Genomic DNA, 20,418 nt, shown 5'->3' with positions numbered 1-20,418 from the left:
ATCTTTATAAGTAAATGGAAAAGGAGGGCTCTAAGCCTTGGCATTGTCCTTTATGACATATGAGGACATGATGACCCTTCCAAAGTGTCCCGACTGACCTAGACCATCTAATTTGGGACTACCTGGAATCCATTTCAAGAAGATATAATACTCAAGAAGGCTTAATGATCTTCCCTCAATAACTAACTTGATGAATTCAAACTCAAAGAGGGAAGCATCTTTCAAATTCACTTTAAAAGCTTTCATAAATTCTATTTAAAGCTAAAAAGCAGAAGGAGCAAGATTACAGTCAGACAAATACTGTGAAATATTTGGGGCAAGAATTGGGATGAAGTGGGGAGGAAGGGAAGGATTGCGAGATTTGTTACCTAAGGGGTATAATTATCCACGTAACATATTTCCCAAGAACTTTTCAATCTTTAAGCTTTCTGCTTCTGTGCGCTCAAAAGCCAGCCTAGATATAGTCTTCTAAGTGTGTGATACAGAGGAAATGTGAGATGTATCACTGATTACTTTCAGTTCCCAACTGTCCTATTTTTATAGCTATCTATAGCTATGTAGTTGACAATAAACTATTTCATAAATGTCAGCCACTTCCCACAAGTTTTAAATTGCTTGCTTATTCTACCTGTGGAAACATTTTAGAAAATGACTTTGACTTTTTTTCTCTAAATTAATCTTTAGCTTAGCAATCAGAGAAAATTTGATTTTCACAAAACTTCTTTCAAAGAGTGACTATAGTGTGACCAATCTACTTTTTTTTTTGCTCTTACTTCTTTCTTTCTTTATTATTATTTTTTATTACATAAGTTTTTATTTAAACTCCAGTTAGTTAACATACAGTGTAATATAATTTCAGGTGTATGATATACTGGTTCGATACTTCCATACACCACCTGGAGCTCATCACAACAAGCACACTCCTGAATCCCCATCACCTTTTAATGCATCGCCCCCCAAACCTCCCCTGTGGTATCATCAGTTTGTTCTCCAGAGTTAAGAAAGTCTATTTCTCAGTTTGCCCCTCTCTCTCCCCACCCCCGCCTTGCTTGATAACCTACTTCTCAAACTGAGCTTTCTGAGTAGGTAGAATAATAAGTTTCTTATTTGTTTGTTTTAAATTGACATTTAGTAGAAGACTAATCAATCCATTTTGCAAGATCTGGAATACAGTTGAAGTCTAGTCCCTCTTTTCTGGGCAAGGTACCCCTAATCTGGGGCATCCCTCTCTGTTGGGGGTCCTTTTATTCCTTAATTGGTGTAACTCCAATAGTTGAGAAAAGTCTGACGGTGAAAGCATTCATTTCTCATTCACTGAATAAGGACAGAGTTCTCTCAGTCAGCTACTTGAGTATCACTAAATTGAAGCATGCCCACTGTGAAACCCAAAAGAATCAAGAGCTGACCTAAATGGATGGAGGCAGCCAGAAAGAACATATTGAAGAAGGTGCATTTTGAATGATGGGGAAAGAATTAAATGATAATAAGGGAGCAGAAAACAATCTCATGAATGGAAGCAGGGTATAAACAAAGCTTTGTTTCATATGAAATGAGTAGAAAAATGATAGTAAGCATGCTTCACTAAATGTTATCAGCATCTAGAAAGACAAAACAGAATAGTGACTATTTCTATTTTGATACATTTTTAGTTATTTATTTGGTAAATATTTACTGAGAACTGCCTATTGTCAGTTGTTTTTGATTTTAGTACTTAGCTGGGGAGTAGGGATGTATGTATAAATTTTCAACATCTAACACATGTTCACATGAATAGACTGAATCTGAAGATGCTTATCCTTTTCCTTCTCTTTTGAACATTGCTATCAGCTTATTTAGTCTTTTCCACTATTCTATTAGATTAAATATTATACCTATTTTACATGAGGAAACTGAGGCTCAGAAGTGTTCAGTGACTGGGCCCAAGCTCACATATCCAGTAACTGAACCACGCTCTGACTCCCTAAGTTCTCTTCACTGCTGTACCAGTTGCCTGCCTGATTTGGGTAAAGTGACAGTGGGCCACTGACAGCATGTTTACTTAACTAGATAATCTATTGTACGTAGTAATGAGAAATGAAGTTTTTAAATGGGTATTTAAGAAAGCCATCAGGACACCTGTGTGGCTCAGTCAGTTGAGCGTCTGACTTTGGCTCAGGTCATGATTTAGTGGTTCATGAGTTTGAACACCATGTCAAGCACTGTGCTGACAGCTCAGAGACTGGAGCCTGCTCTGGATTCTGCGTGTGTGTGTGTGTGTGTGTGTGTGTGTGTGTGTGTGTGTCTCTCTCTCTGCCCCTCCCCCCCACTCTCTCTCTCAAAAATAAATAAGAATTTAAAAAATAATTAAATTTTTTAAAAAATTAAAAAATGAAAATGAAAAGAACTGCCATAATTGAGCTCAGAAATGATAAGATGAAACCAGAGACTGAAAAAGAATTCTAGACATATATTTAATGACAGGAATTGGAAGCAACTAGAAGTGTTCTCTGTTTTGTTTTGTTTAATAAAGCACATCAGAAGCAGTCATGGCACGGTGGGGAGCAGGATTAGGTTCATGGGCAGTAGAAGGAAGACCCCACTGAAGTTGGGAGGTGACTGTGAGGAGAGAAGGTAATGGAAGAGTTAAAAATCATTTCCAAGCTACCAAGCTTAGGAAACCAGGGATGGTAACTATACTGCATGTGATGAAAAATCTGGAGTGGAGGGGTTATTTTGGATATAGTAAGAGGATGAATTTGAAATTAAATATTCATATAATCAGGACCTGCATTGTGTATCTAGAGTAAAATTCCAGGGCATCCTCTTGACCTTCAAACTTTTTATACCTTACCATAGCAAAAAGACCAAAACACTTTTACAGGAAAGAATACTTTGCAAAGACTGGGCTATAAATCCAATTGAACTTGGTGTTGATAGCTCAATCGTGGATTTTGTCAGACCATAGATCTGCTATCTCTAGCAGTCCTGTGGAGACTGTGAAGACTATTTTTTTCTTTTCATCACTGATTGACCAGCTAGTTAGATGTTTTTCCTTCCTTCTCTCCCTCCTTGGCTCCCTTCCCACTTTCCCTTGTTTCTGTTTTGGTAGGGGGCAAAATTCATAGGATACATGCTCTTATCACAGTGGCTGATTTCTCAGAATACGGAATGATGATTTTAGTTAGATAATTGACTCCACACAATAGAAAATATCTTAATTCTGGGTATATTTTATAGATTTGTCTCTTTAACCTTGATAAATATCGCCCCTTGGGCCTCATCCTGTTTGTTCAGAGAATAATTTGTTCTGACTTTATATTCAATAAATGAATAATTACCACAGTGTTCCAGCACATATTAGACACCATTAAATACATAGGAAACTTTTTACCAGTGGAGTCTGTTTCATCTAGGCAAATTTTTCCTCATTAATTCAATCCAAACAAGCTTCTCAAAATATTTCTGTAAATGTGTGTGCATGTTTCTATCATTAACTTTCAAAACTTTATTCTAGTTAAAAACATTAACTTATATTTTCCTTTAAAAATTGTCAGAATTTTTTTACTTTAATTCACTTATTTCTTATCTTGAAAGAAAAATCAATAATTTCTATGCTCCAAGATGTTCCTCCATTTCCCTGTCAAATAACAAAAAACAAACAAAAAAATCTCAAAAAATGGAAAGAAATTAAAGAACTATAAGCACCGGCAGCACTGAATTTCATAACAATGGAAATTATTTTTAACAAACTTATGGTATTATATAGGAGGACTGCATCTTTCAGAGAGCAATCAATAGAAAATATACATTTGTTCAACATATATTCTACAAAGTATTTCATACTATTTTGTTGTTAATGTTAAGGCTGGTCAAAGACACACATTTGTTAACTGATGATTCTGTAAAAAGAAAAGTTTCCAAAAGTTACACTATTGCTGTCACTTCATACTTACAGCAACTGCCTCCAGGATTTGTTTAACAGCATCTGCAGCATCTCGTTCACTATAATATCCTTTTTCCACAATCCTAAAAGCAAACAAACAAACCATGAAAGGCTCCTCAGACAATGCATTCAGTGCAGTAGATGTGAAAACAAGTTAACTACATTGATGTTAAGGAAGATACATTTAAACAATTGCAACAGGCCAGCATAACACCAGGGGGGATATTCTATAAGCTGATACTCTAAACATTTTGGGTTTATTTAAGAAAATGAAAAACATTTATCTTGCCTAGGCTTGAACTGTCCATCCTATTTGAAGACAAAAGAAAAATTCTTTTTAAACTTTGTATTGAGAATCCTGTGAAACATACCAACGAGGCGACATATCATGAACCATCCTGTGTAATTGCTACACAGCTTCAATAATTATTAATTCATGGCCAGTGTTGTTTTATCTATCCAATCAATTATTTTCCATTCTCTCTTTTTTTATTTTGAAGCAAATATCAGATATCACATAATTTAATTCATAAATAAGGATTTTTCTCTACAAAAGTAAAGGATCATCTAAAACTTGTAACTACAATGTCATTAGATACCTATAAATTACAATTCCTTAATATTTTCAAAACTGCAGTATTTCAAATTTCCAATTCTCTTGGACGCATTAAAAATTGTTTGAATCAGTATCCAAATAAGCTCCATGCAGTTTGGTACTTGTACCTCTTGTTCTCTTTTTACATGTAGGTCCTCATTCTTCACCCTTCCTCCCTCCCCTCTCTCTCCAAATGGCTTTCTATCCTAATACATGATTTGTTCCTTTTGCATGGATGTAAATAATGAATCTTTCTTTTCCTTCTTTCTTTTTTTTTTTTTAAGGGAATCTTTCTTTTAACTTAAGTCTTTTTCAGTTTACTTTCAGGAATGTTTTCCTGAATTAGAATGCTTTGTATTTGTTTTCTTCCATTGCTTTCACTGCTTTGGTTTTCTTCTTTGGGGTGTGCAATTACATGCATTATGAGTTTTTTTAATTACTTTTGATTTGCTCTCTTAAATTATTTTTGATTTGCCCTCTCCTCCATCATGTTCTTAATTTTAGTATTAAGTAATGTTAATTTTAATATTCTACAGATTATGGTATACTTTCTTCTGTTTTGTGGGCATATCCTCCTGAAAGCTCATTTTCTGTGCTCTTATATTCATTCTGTATTGCAGTTAATGGAGACACCTGTCTGTTGCTGCTTATTTTTAAGTGAAGTTGCTTTTCTTAACCTTTTTAACAGAATGATGGGCCAGGATATCTTTTCTAGTGTCATGGCTCTTGACTTTCTGATTATTTTCATGAAGCATTCAAAATTATGACCTCATACATTCTGATATCTCTTCTCCTCTATCTGGAACTTTATCTCCACTCATCTGCTCTGGGTATCAGAGTCTCTTCCCAGCAGTTTTTCCCAATTTACCCAAGGGGCTTCAGATAGTAATTTCAGGATTCATAGAGCCTTGACTGCATTAGTGAAGTCCTTCAGACTTTATTGTGGGTGCAACCCTTGTGCTTCTCAGAAAATTGGATGGCAAAAAACCCTCACCATTTCAGCTGTTCTTGTATTGGCCCGTTCTGCTTCTCTGTGATTTGGAGGCTTTGGAGATTGGGGTGTTCTATTCTTAGGTTTATCAATGTCCCCTTGCTTCTTCTAACATTCTTCTAATACCACGTGGCTCTTGCAACAGTCATTAGTTTGTCCTCATTCACTTGTTTCAAGATTTCATGGGAAACGTTGTCACCTGGTTTTGTTATAGTTATGGTCTGTGAGTTTTAGGCTTTTCTGTCCTAGTTTCTCTATTCTTAGAGAGATATTTCAGAAGACTAGAAAACTACACTGTTTCTATTTCTATCTTCCCAAAATTTCAAGAGAAAACACATTTTTGATAGCACCAAAGATTACCAACTTGCATAATATGTTTTCCACTGACATAAAGTTTGTGGTAAAGATATGCCTGAAAAAGGTCAATTCAAAACATACAAGAGACAAAACTTCAACAATTTTTGCAATTTTGCATTGAAATCTTTTAGACTATTAATATCTTAAATAGCACAGTTATTTTTTGTAAAGTATCTTCCTTTCTTTTTTTTTAAGGTTGTGGCAAGAATTTGTAAGTTCTCAAAGATGGTATTAAAAGTTGAATTTAAAAATCTATAAAATAGGGGAATGTGGGTGGCTCAGTCAGCTAAGCATCTGACTTTGGCTCAGGTCATAATCTTGTAGTCCTTGGGATCGAGCCCCACATTGGGCTTTATGCTGACAGCTTGGAGCCTGGAGCCTGCTTCAGATTCTGTGTCTCCCTCTCCCTCTCTCTCTACACTTCCCTGGCTCATACATTCTCTCTTTCTCTCTCTGTCAAAAATAAATATTAAAAAATTTTTGGAAAAAAGTAAAATAAATAAAAATCTATAAAATGTTTCCAAAATATGGGATGGACCATGAGGAAAAGCAGGAAAAAACCCAGGTATCAAATAAAAAATATATAAGAACATACCTCAGTGACCACAATTATCAAGATTCAGAAAAATTATATATAAAAATACATGCAAAAATTTCAATTGTTTTATTTTCTCAATTCAACACTGTCATGAGACACAAACACATAATCTTTTCAAAGGAGGAAAGATGGAATATCCTTCCTCACCTTTTTATTTATCAGATACCTATTATGTGTCAAGATCAATAATTAAGGAAATCATTATTAATTGGTTCTTGAAAATCAATTTTGATATAACATTTCTTTTTAAGATGACAAATTCTTCCAATTCATGGTTAAGTTACATGGTCTACTTACTAGAAATAATTGAAAACTTAATTGAAATAATTATTTGCACTATACTTTCTGAACATTTTAAAATTAAGTGTGAGAGAAGAGGAAAAGAAGGACTAGCATGTCAGAGTAAGTTGAGAACGTTGGCTACCATTACATCATCCTCTGCACTTTGCTCTAAATGTGGACTTTGTGGTACATCAATCAACCAAGTCAAATGTAATGAGTGTCTCCTCTGTGGGTAGCACTGCACTCTAGCAGCTTGGCTTTCCCCAGTCCTCTTAAAGGAGGGGAGCTGTTATAAAGATGGTGGAAAGGAATGGCCAATAGTTAACTTTCTTTCTACCTCCCACTCTCCTCAGAAGAGGATAAACTCAGTTATTTTCTTGGCTGCAAAAACAACACGGATTTTCCCCATAGCCACTCACCAAGTCTAGAGCTTCATCACAACTGCTTTGTGGCACCACTCTAGGGGGTGCTACTACGGCTTAGTCTATTTAAGCAGTACTCTGCCAAGGTGCATCCCCACCTCTTAGAAGGGGAGTGCTTCACCCACTAGAAATTCCTCCCTATATTTTGATTTATTATAATGCCCAGCTTTGGCCTACATATGTTTATGCATGTTTATTTGGGTATAATTTAGAGTTAATTGCCTGTGCTCAGAATGTGACCAGGTGTGTAAATAGTCTAGGGACTGGCTGGATAAAGGAGTGAATTTTCTTGAGACCTATTTTCAGGTGGAATAGAGGGAAGAGTAATAGGTGTAAGAATATCTCACTAATTTTCCACAACATGTTAAATTAGTAAAGCATTTCATCTAGTTAATGGAAAGGATGCAGTCTAACAGATATGTTCATTCTTTCATTTATTCAAGAAATATGGAATGACTGTGCTGGGCATTCAGTAGTGAACCAGACATGATCTCTGCAATTATGGGGTTTCTTTTGGTATTAGCAGACAGATAATCAATACAGTGTGCTAAATACAGTGGCAGAGGTATTAGAGAATGACCTGAGGGCTCACAGAGAGGGCCAGTGATACATTCTGGATGCCATACATGCTGGGAAGAGGATTCTAGAGGTAGCTATCTCTCTAGACTTCAAGGGAGTGTAGAAGTCTTCTAGTTGTAGAAAGGGTAGGAGCTGGGAATGGAATAGGTATGGAAGAGGAACAGGGACTACAGAGGAAGAAGACTAAAAAAAATTTTTTTTTATTTGAGAGACAGGGAGAGGGAGCACACACATGTGGGAAATAGAGGCAGGGTGGGAGGAGAGAACGAGAGAGAGAGAGAGAGAGAGAGAGAGAGAGAGAGAATCTTAAGTAGGCTCCACACTCAGCATGGAGCTCAACATGGGGCTTCATCTCACGACCATGGGATCATGATCTGAGTGGAAATCAAGAGTTGGACGTTCAACTGACTGAGGCACCCAGGCACCCAGAAAGGAGATTGTTCTAAGAAAAAGGACCAACACTACAGTGAGAGTTAAAGAGTATAGACGGCATAGTGATAGTCAATCAATATTTCTAGCAGTCTAACATAAGCCAGGTACTTGCTGGATCTATAAAATTTGGGTCCTGCCCCAGAGGAAACCACAGAGTAAAGAAATTATTAACAAAAGCCTCACCATAGATGTAAAACATGTTATACTAAGGTTTGTACGGCCAAAGGATTATAAATTCTGTTGTCAGAAATGTCTCTATATGGGCGCCTAGGTGGCTTAGTTGGTTAAGCGTCCAGCTTCGGCTCAGTTCATGATCTCACATTCCATGGGTTTGAACCCCATATTGGGCACTGGGCTGACAGCTCAGAGCTTGGAGCCTGCTTTGGGTTCTGTGTCTCCCTCTCTCTCTCTGCCCCTCCCCTGCTCATGCTCTGTCTCTCTCAGTCTCTCAAAAATAAATGAACATTAAAAAAAAAAAAAAGAAATGTCTCTAGAGTAGACATGTGGGACAAGAACACAGAATGCAGGCACTTTCCCCACCCTGTCCCCTTAACCTCTACTCTCCATAACTTAACTGTGTCCCCTCCAGGCTCCTTCTGCTAAAAGGCATTTTGTTCCCAGTGGATTCGTTAATGGGGTTAGGTTTCTGGAACTCAGACATTCATCTTTAAGTATTTTATAAGTTGAGCTTCCACCTAGTCCATTCATGGCTGACTAGAAAGATCAATAGCAGTGAACTTCTCAAGTTGCAAATGCAGTTTTTTAACTTGCAGCTAAGATTGGAAGTGAAGACATTAGTGACTAAGCAAAGGAACATGAAGCCTTACAATCTTCTTTTCTCCATTTAAGCATGACTACAGCAGATATGATTAGCCAATGCCTCCTGGAGGTTATCATGGGAAAATTCTCACTAGATTGTTGCTTTGGTCACCCACAGAGCCTACCTCCAAGCCTTGCTCATATTGGGCAGTCAATAGATATTTGTGGAATCAATACTAACTGCCAAGGGAATGGATGCAGAGAAATTTCTGACTGTAGATATCTGAACAACTCCTTTGCCTGCTCCTTATCATGGGGAACAAAGCACTGGATTAAACTGATGCTCACCACAGGACGCCAGCTATGGATCCAGAGGGAGAGCAGCCATATAGACGCTTCCCAAAGCAAAATGCAACAGGTATAAAGGTTCTTGTTGGCCTGAGGAATACATTCTGAGTTAGTTCCTAGATATTACTGAAATAACATGAATCTTTTCTGAAACTTATTTTGAATAAAATAAAAATTATTCAAATCAGCAAAATACAGCATGTTTCATGAGGCAACACATAGCAATTTCTACATAAAATTTAGCTAGAATAATAAAAAAAAGTTGCCATGTATATCCAATCAAGAGTTTATAGCTTTATACAAAATATACTAGTGTCTTCAATTTTCAGAAGCAATGAAATATTCAATCATTGTAGGGGTTTTAGAGCTGTAAAAAATAGGATAATTTTGGTTTTTATATTTAAATATACTTATTGCTGTATTTCTCCTCGGATTTAGTAAACTAATTTCTTTTCATGCTCTATAAAATAATAAGAAGGCAGTTAAGATGTTATCAGCATCTGAAGATTGTTTGCAAAGGCCCAGGGCTACATAGTTTGTGGCTATTAAGCACAATTTCCCATTGTTCCATTGTGAACTAGACTAGAAGACTCAAGGCGAAAAACAAAGACTCATGATTTAATCACAATGGGACCCAAGAAAGCTTCCCATGGGTTCCTCAGTCGCTAACAGGGCTAAGGAGCTTAGCAGACATTTGCAGATCTGGGAAGGAAGTGCAATAGGGATCTGTCTCTAGCCTCTCAGGCTGTGATTCTCTGACCTCACCACACTTCTTAGTCCTAGATCGTTCTTTTTACTGCCACCATTTGCTGTGTTGCTGTGCATGCTCCTCTTCCCCACCGTTGGGACTGTTTTCCATCTCATCATTTTAAAATAGCAGGATGAAGGAGCGCCTGGGTGGCTCAGTCGGTTAAGCATCCAGCTTCAGCTCAGGTCATGATCTCCTAGTTCGTGGGTTCCAGCCCCGCATCAGGCTCTGTGCTGACAGCTAGCTCAGAACCTGGAGCCTGCTTCAGATTCTATGTCTCCCTCTCTCTCTGACCCTCCCCTGCTCGCACTCTTTGTCTCTCAAAAATAAATAAATAAAAATTAAAAAAAATAGCAGGATGAAAAAGCACAGGCAATGCCTATTTCTTTCCATGAATCTGCTTTAAAATAGGACTTTTGTGCATTTGTTGCTGTCACCTTCATTGCTGCAAATTGAATTGAGCACATCCCCTGGCTGGCAGTTAGCACCAGCAATGCAGCTGAAGAGCTCTAATCTGATCATATCCTGAGGCCCTCAGACTTCCTGGCACGTAGAAGCCCTACGCTCTCAACAATGACAGCTTTTTCTCAAATGGAGGTGCTATTAGATGACTATAGGTTTTCGTGAGGAAGATACTGGTCTGATGACAATGTGAACTGAAGGATCAAATGATACGGGGTAAATAGCCCCAGACAGAAGTTTCAGGAACCAAATCTTGAGGGCTGTCAGTACATCATTACACTGTTACATATATTAAAGTGAATTCTGCTGTACCCCATGTAAATCTATTACTCCTTTATAAGCTTCATTCACTGCCTTTTCTCATTTCATTGATTGCAACTTAGTCAATATTGATGGTTTTTCTAAGAACTCTCCTGAAGAGTGTTCAATTCATATCCTTAAAAAGTAGTTTCAAAGATACTAGTGTCAGCTGTTAAATTTGAAAGCTCGGAAGAGAGGGAGGGAGTTGGGCTGGTCAGGGAGAGGACAGTGTAGGAGAAAGGGGAAGTCAAATCAAACTGTAGACCTGGGTTTGGGCCTAAGGGAGCCCTGGTTCAGTTCCCTCACTTTGTAAGTGAAACGCTTGACCCAAAGATGTAATATAAATTGTCCAAGAGCATAGTATTATTCAAGTCATTCATTTGACAAATACCAAGCAACTGCTTACTTTCTGTCTTGAACAGCTTCTAAAACAGTCTAAAGTAGTCATTTCTAATCCTGCCAAAGTGCTCTGCTTTTGGATATCCCTTTACCCTTCCCTCTACCTTTTACCTGCTAATTTCTGATTTCTTACTTAAAATTCAGCTCAAATTCTATTCCTCCCTGAAGCCATTCTGCCTTAGAAGACTCCTTTATTTTGTGCCCAATGTGCTGTGTTTATGTTCCAATTATAACATGTAATAGAGCCAAATCTGTGACCAACCTCTAGCAAATACAAAGTATCTTATGATATGTCTTTTGTGTACTGATTCTTATTTTTATTTCCTTTTTAGTCCCTTGTCCTCATTTATTTTATTTTTTTATCTTGTGATATTGTGGTTGTCCCCATAAGCCTTAACACATTTTTAGATGATGGCAGTATTGAAAAATAGTATTAGGGTCCATATCACATTTTTACTTTCCCAATTCTGGACTAGGAGCTCCTTGGGGGTGAAGGCCATTGCTCTGGTTAACAATGGCGGTGAGAAGGAAACAAAGGTGGATGGTGAAGCCAGAACAGTAGGGTGAAGCCAGACTGAGTTGTTTTATTTGTCATGTTTAAGAGAACTGACTTTTAGGAAGTACCCTTCTGGGCTGACCTGATCAAATCAGTGCTTTAAACACGGATGGATGGAAGACAGTGAAATTTAAGCCAGTTAGGAGTCTGCTGCATTTGGAAAGAGAATGTAAAGGCTTAAAAGGGCTCAAGAAGTGGGAAAAGGGAGAGAAAATGGATCTGAAAGCTGCTCAGAGAAAAAGTTATGGTGAAGGGGCTGGGCAGATGAGAGGATGAGGAAGAAATTCACGCTGACCAGCTTAGATGTTAAGTCAGCTCACAGAAGGTAGGCGGGGGAAGCAAAACTGAGAGTAGAAGGAAGAAGTTCACTTGAGGACACACTGATCTAGAGGTGCCTATAGGATGTGCAGGTGAAAATGTCTAGCAGATTGTTGAAAATGTGGTTTTCATCTCTGCTGAGACAGCAGTCAGCTATGTGGCTGAAACCACAGGAGATTGTCCAATTCATCTACGGAGAAGGTAGGACATTGAAGGGATGGAAAGAAGAAGAGGAACTCAGGAAAGAGTTCAAGAAGGAGGAAACTGAAAAGGTAGAATAAAATCCAAGAGAAAAAGAGATGCTGTCAAAACCCACATGAAAGATATGGAGAGGTTTAGCCAACAGTGTAAAACACCACAGACCGTCTCTTCAAAAACATACAACCTCCGGCTACAGCAGACCCTCAGTGTTTTTCAAAATCCTTATTCTTGCCCTAGTCTGTTCTCACATTTCCACTTACAAACATCACTTCCCTCAAGCGCTCTAGTTCACAGTCTCCCAGCCATTGTTAGGAGATAAATTTCTCTTCTACAATACTGTTAAAATAGAGCCTATCAAGTCTGAAATACTTAAACTACCCTCCCCTCCCCCAACACATTCCTATTCCCAGCCCTAGGCAACCACAGCTTTGCTTTCTGCAATAATGATGTGACCCTTCTGGAAATTCCATATAAATGGAGACATACAATATTCAGTCCTTCCTGTTTGTTTTACTTAGTATAATGTTTTTAAGGCTCATTTATGTTGTAACATGTACTGAAGGAACATTCTTTTTCATTGGTGAAAGGTGTTGCACATTTTGTTTGTTCATTTGCGTTTATGTACAGTCAAGTTGTTTTCTCTCCTGGAACACAGCACCCTCCAAGTGCAGGCATCTAACCAAGCCCTCTGTGCTGCCTCCGTGGAATATGCAGGGTGAAGGAAATGACAAAGACTTGCTGATGCTCATGATGCTTGTTGTGCTATGCGTAGTAAAGATCTTCCTTTCTGACCCTGGAGTCCATTCTTCTTCCAACACCCATGAAAGTGTAACAGGCTAATTTACTAGTTTGTAAGTAGAGCAGAATCACATCCCAGCCCCAACAGTAAATCCTCTAACTTTGTTCTTCTTTTGCAACATTGTTGTGACTACTCTAGGTTCTTTGAGTCTTCTGCCTCTTGACTCTTTCTGCTTCAGAAGAAACTTTTTCTACCTTAAACAAATTCTTTTACTGCCCCCAGATATTATTTTCTGTCTTCCCTGGGATTTTGTTCCAAATATAAGTTCCTCTCACATAGATTTTTCCTACCTCTTCAGCCTGTGGGTTCCTTCCAATCAGCAAATTAATGTGTTCCCAGCATGCCAGTTTAAAATAATAAAATAATTGTGTCTCCTACTACTTCTTTACCTTTATCCTTCCTTTTATAGCTCAGCTGCTAAAAGACTATAAATCTAGTCCAAATCAAAGTATATTTTTCTTCACAAATAGCTAAATAAAACTGCATAAAGAGATGATGTATTTAAAATATCCATGGTTGGGGGCGCTTGGATGGCTCAGCTGGTTAAGTATCCAGCTTTGGCTCAGGTCATGGTCTCATGGTTCACAAATTCGACCCCCCAATAGGGCTCTGTGCTGACAGCTCAGAGCCTGGAGTCTGCTTCAGATTCTGTATCTCCCTCTCTCTCTGCCCTTCTCCTTCTCACACTTTGTCTCTCCCTCTCTCTCTCTCTCTCTCTCAAAAATAAAAATAAAACATTAAAAGAGATTTTTAATTAAAAATAAAGTTTTTTAATATCCATGGTTGAAACACTATTATATACATATTAATATTTAAGTAAAGCCAACACTCAAGTAAGACAAAATATTACATTACTATTTTGAAGTTGTATGTTTAAGTATTAAGAGTGTTTGCATTTGCTTACATAGCAGCAGAATGACATGGTAGAATAATCATATGCTTTGGAATCTGACATATTTGATTCCAATCTCATTAAGTTATTGTTGTAGACCCAGTATAAGCTGACTGGCCTAACAGTAGTTATTAGACCTCTCTAATCCTCAATTATCTGGTCAATAAAATGTATACATCAAGGCCTACCCTGTATGAGTATTAAATGAGATCACACTTAGCAAAATGCCCAGCCACTGCCCAGGACACCAACAGGCACACAAAAATGACCCTAGTTATAGTAACTAATTATCCTTTTCAGACAGATTTTATAGATTTTTCATTTCAAACAATTATAACAATGACCAATTTTTGATACAAAAGTCTTTATGAATTCAGACACAATCTGAGTTTGGTTAACCACAATATCTACCATGGCACAACTCTGTGGAGACTAGGCAAGGAAAACCCTAAGTTCTATATCTAGAATTTTTTCTAATGACCATGTCCTTAAAATTCCATTTCCACCAACAGTAAGATCCCTGAAATATTCAAGTGGAGATAACTGTTAGGCCTGATATATTAGGACCCTGTCGGGTGATTAACAGGCTCAATGCATAGCCCCCAAACAACTACTACTTCTCTTACTTATTAACCACTTACAGTTTTTAAAAAGAATATTTTCAGTTTGGAGAACTGAAAAAAAAGTTTGCAGTCAAATAGACAGGAGTTTCTTTTTAAAATGTTTTTTAATGTTTTTATTTATTTTTGATAAAGAGACAGAGCATGAGAGGGGGAGGGACATAGAGAGGAGACACAGAACTGGAAGCAGGCTCCAGGATCTGAGCTAGCAGTCAGCACAGAGCCTGATGCGGGGCTCGAACCCACGAACGTGAGATGGGACCTGAGCCAAAGTCAGAGGCTTAACTGACTGAGCCACCCAGGTGCCCCAGAAGGAGTTTCAAGCATGGTTTATGACTTAAATTCTTCAATTATTCTCTTGCAAAAATTAGAATAATACCTCAAAACACTTGAAGAGTGATTGAGTAGATTAAATACATATATAACTTTGCATAGAACCAACCAATACATCATGGATTCTCCATAAATAAAGTAAACATGAGTTTACTGTCCTTGGAAATATTCAAAAGGAACTAACTGGATTTAATAAGAAAGAGAGGGGCCGTGTGAGAAGGCAGAGCTGGACCAGAACATAGTCTAATTTGGGAAAATCATGTACCTTTACTCATCCTCAGTTGCCACATCTATAAAGTGGGGACAATGCTTTTTCATTCTTCTTACCCCAAAGGGCTGATATAAAAGAGAAGAACACACAAATATCTGGTAAGGACTTTCAAAACCAAATATATTGATTTTTTGTTCTCACCAACAGGGGGATAGACAAGCCTCCAGGCAACAAAAATGAAAAGAAGCTAAATAATTCTTTTTAACTATATTTGAAGACATCAGACAGTTACCAAGGAAGTGAAGGATTTAGGAGCCAAGATCCAAGAGAGAAGATAAACCCAACAAAGCAAACTGAAGATTTGATGCCTCCGCTTTCCCTTTAAAGGCATTTAGTGTTTCGACATCAATAGCTAACAGGCTGAGAAAATGAACAAAGCTTCTGGCCATCTTACATGATGGAAGAACAGAAGTTGGCATTTAGGGTCTGTCAAGAAAGGGGGCCTGGAACAACTCCTGGCTTAAATTGGAACCCTAAAGATCAAACCCTATGAGTAAGAGTTGATAAAAACTAGATCTGCCTTCAGGAAGCCCCACTTTGAATCAACCCAATGCCTGATTGGATTAAAGTGATCTGCTCCTTAGCTTAACTGCCTACAAAAGAAAATCTGCTTTTTTGGAAGGTTAGAGCATTTAAAGCCTCGTATTCCAAACTGTTTTATACATAACATTTGGCATTTGAGCAACCATAATCAGGCAAGCAAAAACCCAAGGAGAAAACAGAAAAACCAAGACAATTTAAAAATCCATAACATATTCTGATTCTAGAGTCAGACAAAAATCAGGAAAATGAAATACCTCTTCAAAAATGTAATTAGAAGACTGTAAGTATAGAGCTAACTTGGCTGCTTTAAAATACAGTCATTTTCTGGAAACAAATTGAAATTTACTCTTAAAGCAAACAATCTCACACTATGTCCATATAAAAATGCAGTGAATTTCTAAGACTATGACTAGATTGAGAAAGATAAAACAGAAAACCTCTGAAGCTTTCTTTTACCCATGATATCATAATTTTGTAAAGGGCTTTTTGAAAGGATTTTCTTGGACAAAAAAAAAAAATCACTGAATTTATTCCAAAAAATTTAATTAATTGTTCTGTGCACTTTACTATTTATATTCTACATGCAATAGCAGATTCTTCTTGAATTTTTACTATGTTTGGTTTTTTAGAAACACCACAGAATAAGTTTTTTGCTAATAAAATACAAACATTTTGGCTATAATGGGTTAACACAATCATCTCATCAATTGCCCCATTAGTTAATTCATTAGGAACTATTAATGTCATCATTACACCAGGAATGAATTTTGATCATAGCAATTAAATGAATTTGGTTTTGACCTAAGTACAGGAAAAAGAGACCATATTATGATTTTTAACTCTCAAGAAAGCAAGCAATACTGGATAATAACGTAGGATATATTTTCAACTTGATACAATTTTAAAGATAACTGTAGAATTAAGTAACCTAATGGAGAAACCAAGTTCATCTCAGATATGGCAACAGATATGTGGACAACAACATTAAAGGGGGAAAAGTCTGGGATCTAAGACCGCTAAAAGTTTATAAGTGTTTGAGTGCTTTACTGGCTGTCTGCCATTCTTTAGAGGTCTTCTGTTAAATCTGAATATTTCATCCATTTACCTCTGTAAATGAAATTTCTCAATAGTATTTAGTTTTTCATTTTTTATCTAGAGCTGAGTTAACTCCATACCATCAAATCAACCAGACTACAAGATGAGAGAACAGAATCTTTTCATGAAAGGTTGGAGAGGGACTGAAAGACTTCATTTCCAAAATAATTTGAACAAACAGAGGTAAGTAGGGAAGAGTAAGTGCTATTGGTAGATTAAGGCTTTAGTGTGACATTCCTGTCCTGCAGTTATTTACAATTAAAGAACATGGCATTTCTCCCTGATAGACTATAATTAGTAGATAATGTGTTAGTTCTCCTTAGAGAGAACTTCTGGCTCCAAAAGCAGCAGGAATGAACTATAAATTGACTCTATTAATGTGCCTAAAGAAAAAGTATGTCCATGAAAGAGTTAGCTTATAGAGGTGTTGAAAAAGAAGCCATTTCTGGCAAATTCTGGCAACGTTCAAGTTAATTAGACTAGAAGAATCTTCACTAAACACAAGGGAACATGATGATCTTTATTCTTATAGATAGTGGATCAGAGTGTCTCAGCTTCCTTAGCAACACATAATCACTTCAGATTTGTTCTGAGTTTCAGAGAGGTTAAGCAAATCACCCTTAGTTAGCTATTTGTCCTTTAAGTCAGGATCTAGACATGAATCCAAATGACTATCAGCCAACTGCCAGAAGAAGTATATGTCTTTAGGCTACTGACATTGGATACAGTTAAAATGTTGCAATTTTTTAATGTTTATTTACTTTTGAGAGAAAGAAAGAGAGCATGTGTCAGGGAGGGACAGAGATGGGCGACACAGGATTCAAAGCAGGCTCTGTGCTAACAGCAGAGAGCCCTGACATAGGGACTCGAACTCATGAATCATGAGATCATGACCCGAGCCAAAGTTGGATGCTCATCTGACTGATCCACCCAAGTGCCCCAGAATGTTACAATTTTTAAAGTATGATAAATCACATAACTTGTTTTAAGAAAATTTCAATACACACACACACACACACACACACACACACACACACACACAATTTATATACCTAATAAAGATACACATGTATATGGCTCCAATCAAACTGGACCATTTTACTCCTTCCTATCTGAAGACCCAAATATGCACTGGGTAACGTTAAAAACAGAACATTTGAAAACCAACATGAATATCTTTGGAAGCTTCAAGCACCCATGAAATTAAACTGGGTAGAGTCTGGGTGGGCAGGAAGGGGAGGAATGCTCCTTTCCTGACACCTTCTAACCATATCCTCCTCAGATCTCTTTCTCCTCAGAGTTTATCATTAAAGTGGCTGGTCATTCACTCAGTGAACACTTACTGAGGATTTACTGTGCTCCAGGCACTCACCCTTTATCAGTAGTTCCCTCAATCTTTCTCCTGTCATCTCTTTGCAGCCCACTTCTCTCTTAATGGATTCTTTTTTTTTAATTTTTAAAATTTATTTGTTTAAAAAAATTTTAATGTTTTATTTATTTTTGAGAGAGAGAGTGAGAGAGCGAGCGAGAGTGAGCAAGGGAGGGTCAGAGAGAGAGGGAGACACAGGATTCGAAGACAGGCTCCAGGCTCTGAGCTGTCAGGAGAGAGCCTGATGTGGGGCTTGAACCCAAGAACCGTGAGATCATGACCTGAGCTGAAGTCGGCCCCTTAACTGACTGAGCCACCCACACGGCCCTCTCTTAATGCATTCTTAACCAACAGAAACTTTGTATCAATATTCAGCTTCTAACTCTTCCTCATATAGACCTACTTAGTCACTTTGTCTTCTTACAATTCCATTCTTTTTTGATTACCCAGAAGAGCACAGCATAGGGCTCCTAAGAGCCCATCTAGGCAAACAGAAATTCTCCTGGAAAAATGGGGAAGGTGGAAAAGCTATGGAAACTTAAAGGTTGTGTCTCTTGTACATATTGTTTGCCTATATTATGCTCCACCAGATTTCCAGGCAAACTCCCTGGCATCCTCAAACCTCTGCCTTGAGTGATGAACAGATGACCAGACAACTGCAATTGGCTATACCCGGACATAACAGAACAGATTTACTCTGCATCTTGGAACTCTATACAACCTAATAGAGAAAGTAGGCCTAAAAATAATCATTTGAAGTGTATTGATTTTTATGACCTTTTGGGTCATAAGAGAGAATACTATTACATGTTTAAATTTCTATAATTTTCATCAAATATTTTTTCATGAAATATTTTTATAAATGTTACTAAATAGTTTAAATTTAGTATGAACTTAGAAATTCTGTTTTTATTGGGAAAGTAATGTTAGCAAGAGTAAATGGATATTACAGTGTTTCATTTTTCACTTACTAAGCATCCCAAATTTTTACCTACCTACAAGATATATTTTCATAAAATTTATCAAGTGGTATGATGTGTCATTATGAAAATTATCAGGAGAAATTTCCCTTTGATACTTTTTTGGTGACTGGAAGCAAAACCTTTCTGGGGTTAGATTTCTAGGACCATCTTACCTGTCAAACAGCTCTCCTCCCGTGACTAGTTCCAGGACCAGACTGATTTCTGTAGGGGTTTCAAATATCTCTTTAAGTTTTATCTGAGGAAAGACATTAAAAATAGATTAGAAATTCCTTATTTTCATCCTTCTAGGAAAGAGCTAACACTGTGACTAAAACAACACTCTGTAATAGCAATATATTGGATCATTGTCAACATGGTTCTGCATTCTGGTAATAGGCAGCCATTTGTCACTCTGGTTGTTTTTATCAGTTATTACCTCATTTCTTTCAAGGTCCTTTTGAGTCTTTATATTTTTTCTTTTTGACAATTCAAAGATACCTGCCTTAGAAACACTTTCGAAATTTTGCCAAAACATCAAAATTTCTGAACTGGTCTGAATTTAAAAATGAAAGCAAACAAAGCCTCTTGAACCATTTGAAAGCATCATGGTTACCAGTGACACAAATGCCTCTTTCTCCTGGAAAGGAACTTGGAATTAGGGGTCGGAAGCAGACCAGGACCAGATTAAAATCTGTCCCTATGGAAAGGATGTCTCTCAACAACTAAAATGTTGCTGGTGGATGAAGGTATCCTTAGAAAAGTAGTGATGGCAATGATTTGACTGACTATAACAAGCATGTCATCACACTCAAATAACTCACCCAATTTTGGATATTTTCCTCTACATATCAGAGAATCTAGTGAGCAGAACTGATCTATATTTGAGGAAAATTCTACATTGACTTGTTGTTGAAAGAAAAAGATGGATAATGTAAAAGTGGTGATTGTATGTGGCAAATTTTGTTAATTGCTTACCCAAAGCCCTTCTCCCCCTACTTTATTGCAAACAGATTTTGTATAGAGAAGCAAAGTGCCTCACCTCAAATTATGGATCATGATTGGTCTAAGCCACTTATGATAATCCTGCCCCAATTTTCCAGTTTCCATGAGTAAAGAGGGATGATCTTGTGGCCAGCTTTGGCCAATGAAATCTCAAGAGAATTCTGCTGCAGCTGGAAATTTTGGAAAAGCCTTTATTCTCCTCATCATATTCTGCCAGTGAAGCCTTTCCAATTCTTCCTTTATTTTTTCCTTTTAGAGACTAT

General features: G+C 37.3%; 1 protein-coding gene across 3 annotated transcripts in view; it reads right to left on the bottom strand.

The window, feature by feature from the left end:
• The window catches only part of CAMK4 (calcium/calmodulin dependent protein kinase IV), a 209,398-nt gene that overhangs the window by 66,841 nt on the left and 122,139 nt on the right, over positions 1–20,418 (bottom strand). For all 3 annotated transcript variants that reach the window (XM_029942690.1, XM_029942691.1, XM_029942692.1), the window contains 2 exons: positions 19,327–19,409; positions 3,933–4,005 (listed from right to left, as the gene is read on the bottom strand). In XM_029942690.1, coding sequence (XP_029798550.1) covers positions 3,933–4,005; positions 19,327–19,409 — 156 coding nt within the window. The remainder of the gene's footprint in view (positions 1–3,932; positions 4,006–19,326; positions 19,410–20,418) is intronic.

The sequence above is a fragment of the Suricata suricatta genome, chromosome 6, assembly GCF_006229205.1.
Source record: "Suricata suricatta isolate VVHF042 chromosome 6, meerkat_22Aug2017_6uvM2_HiC, whole genome shotgun sequence".
Taxonomy (NCBI): Eukaryota; Metazoa; Chordata; class Mammalia; order Carnivora; family Herpestidae; genus Suricata; species Suricata suricatta.
The sequence above is the reverse complement of the archived record's forward strand: the minus strand, read 5'-3'. Positions and strand labels throughout refer to the sequence as shown.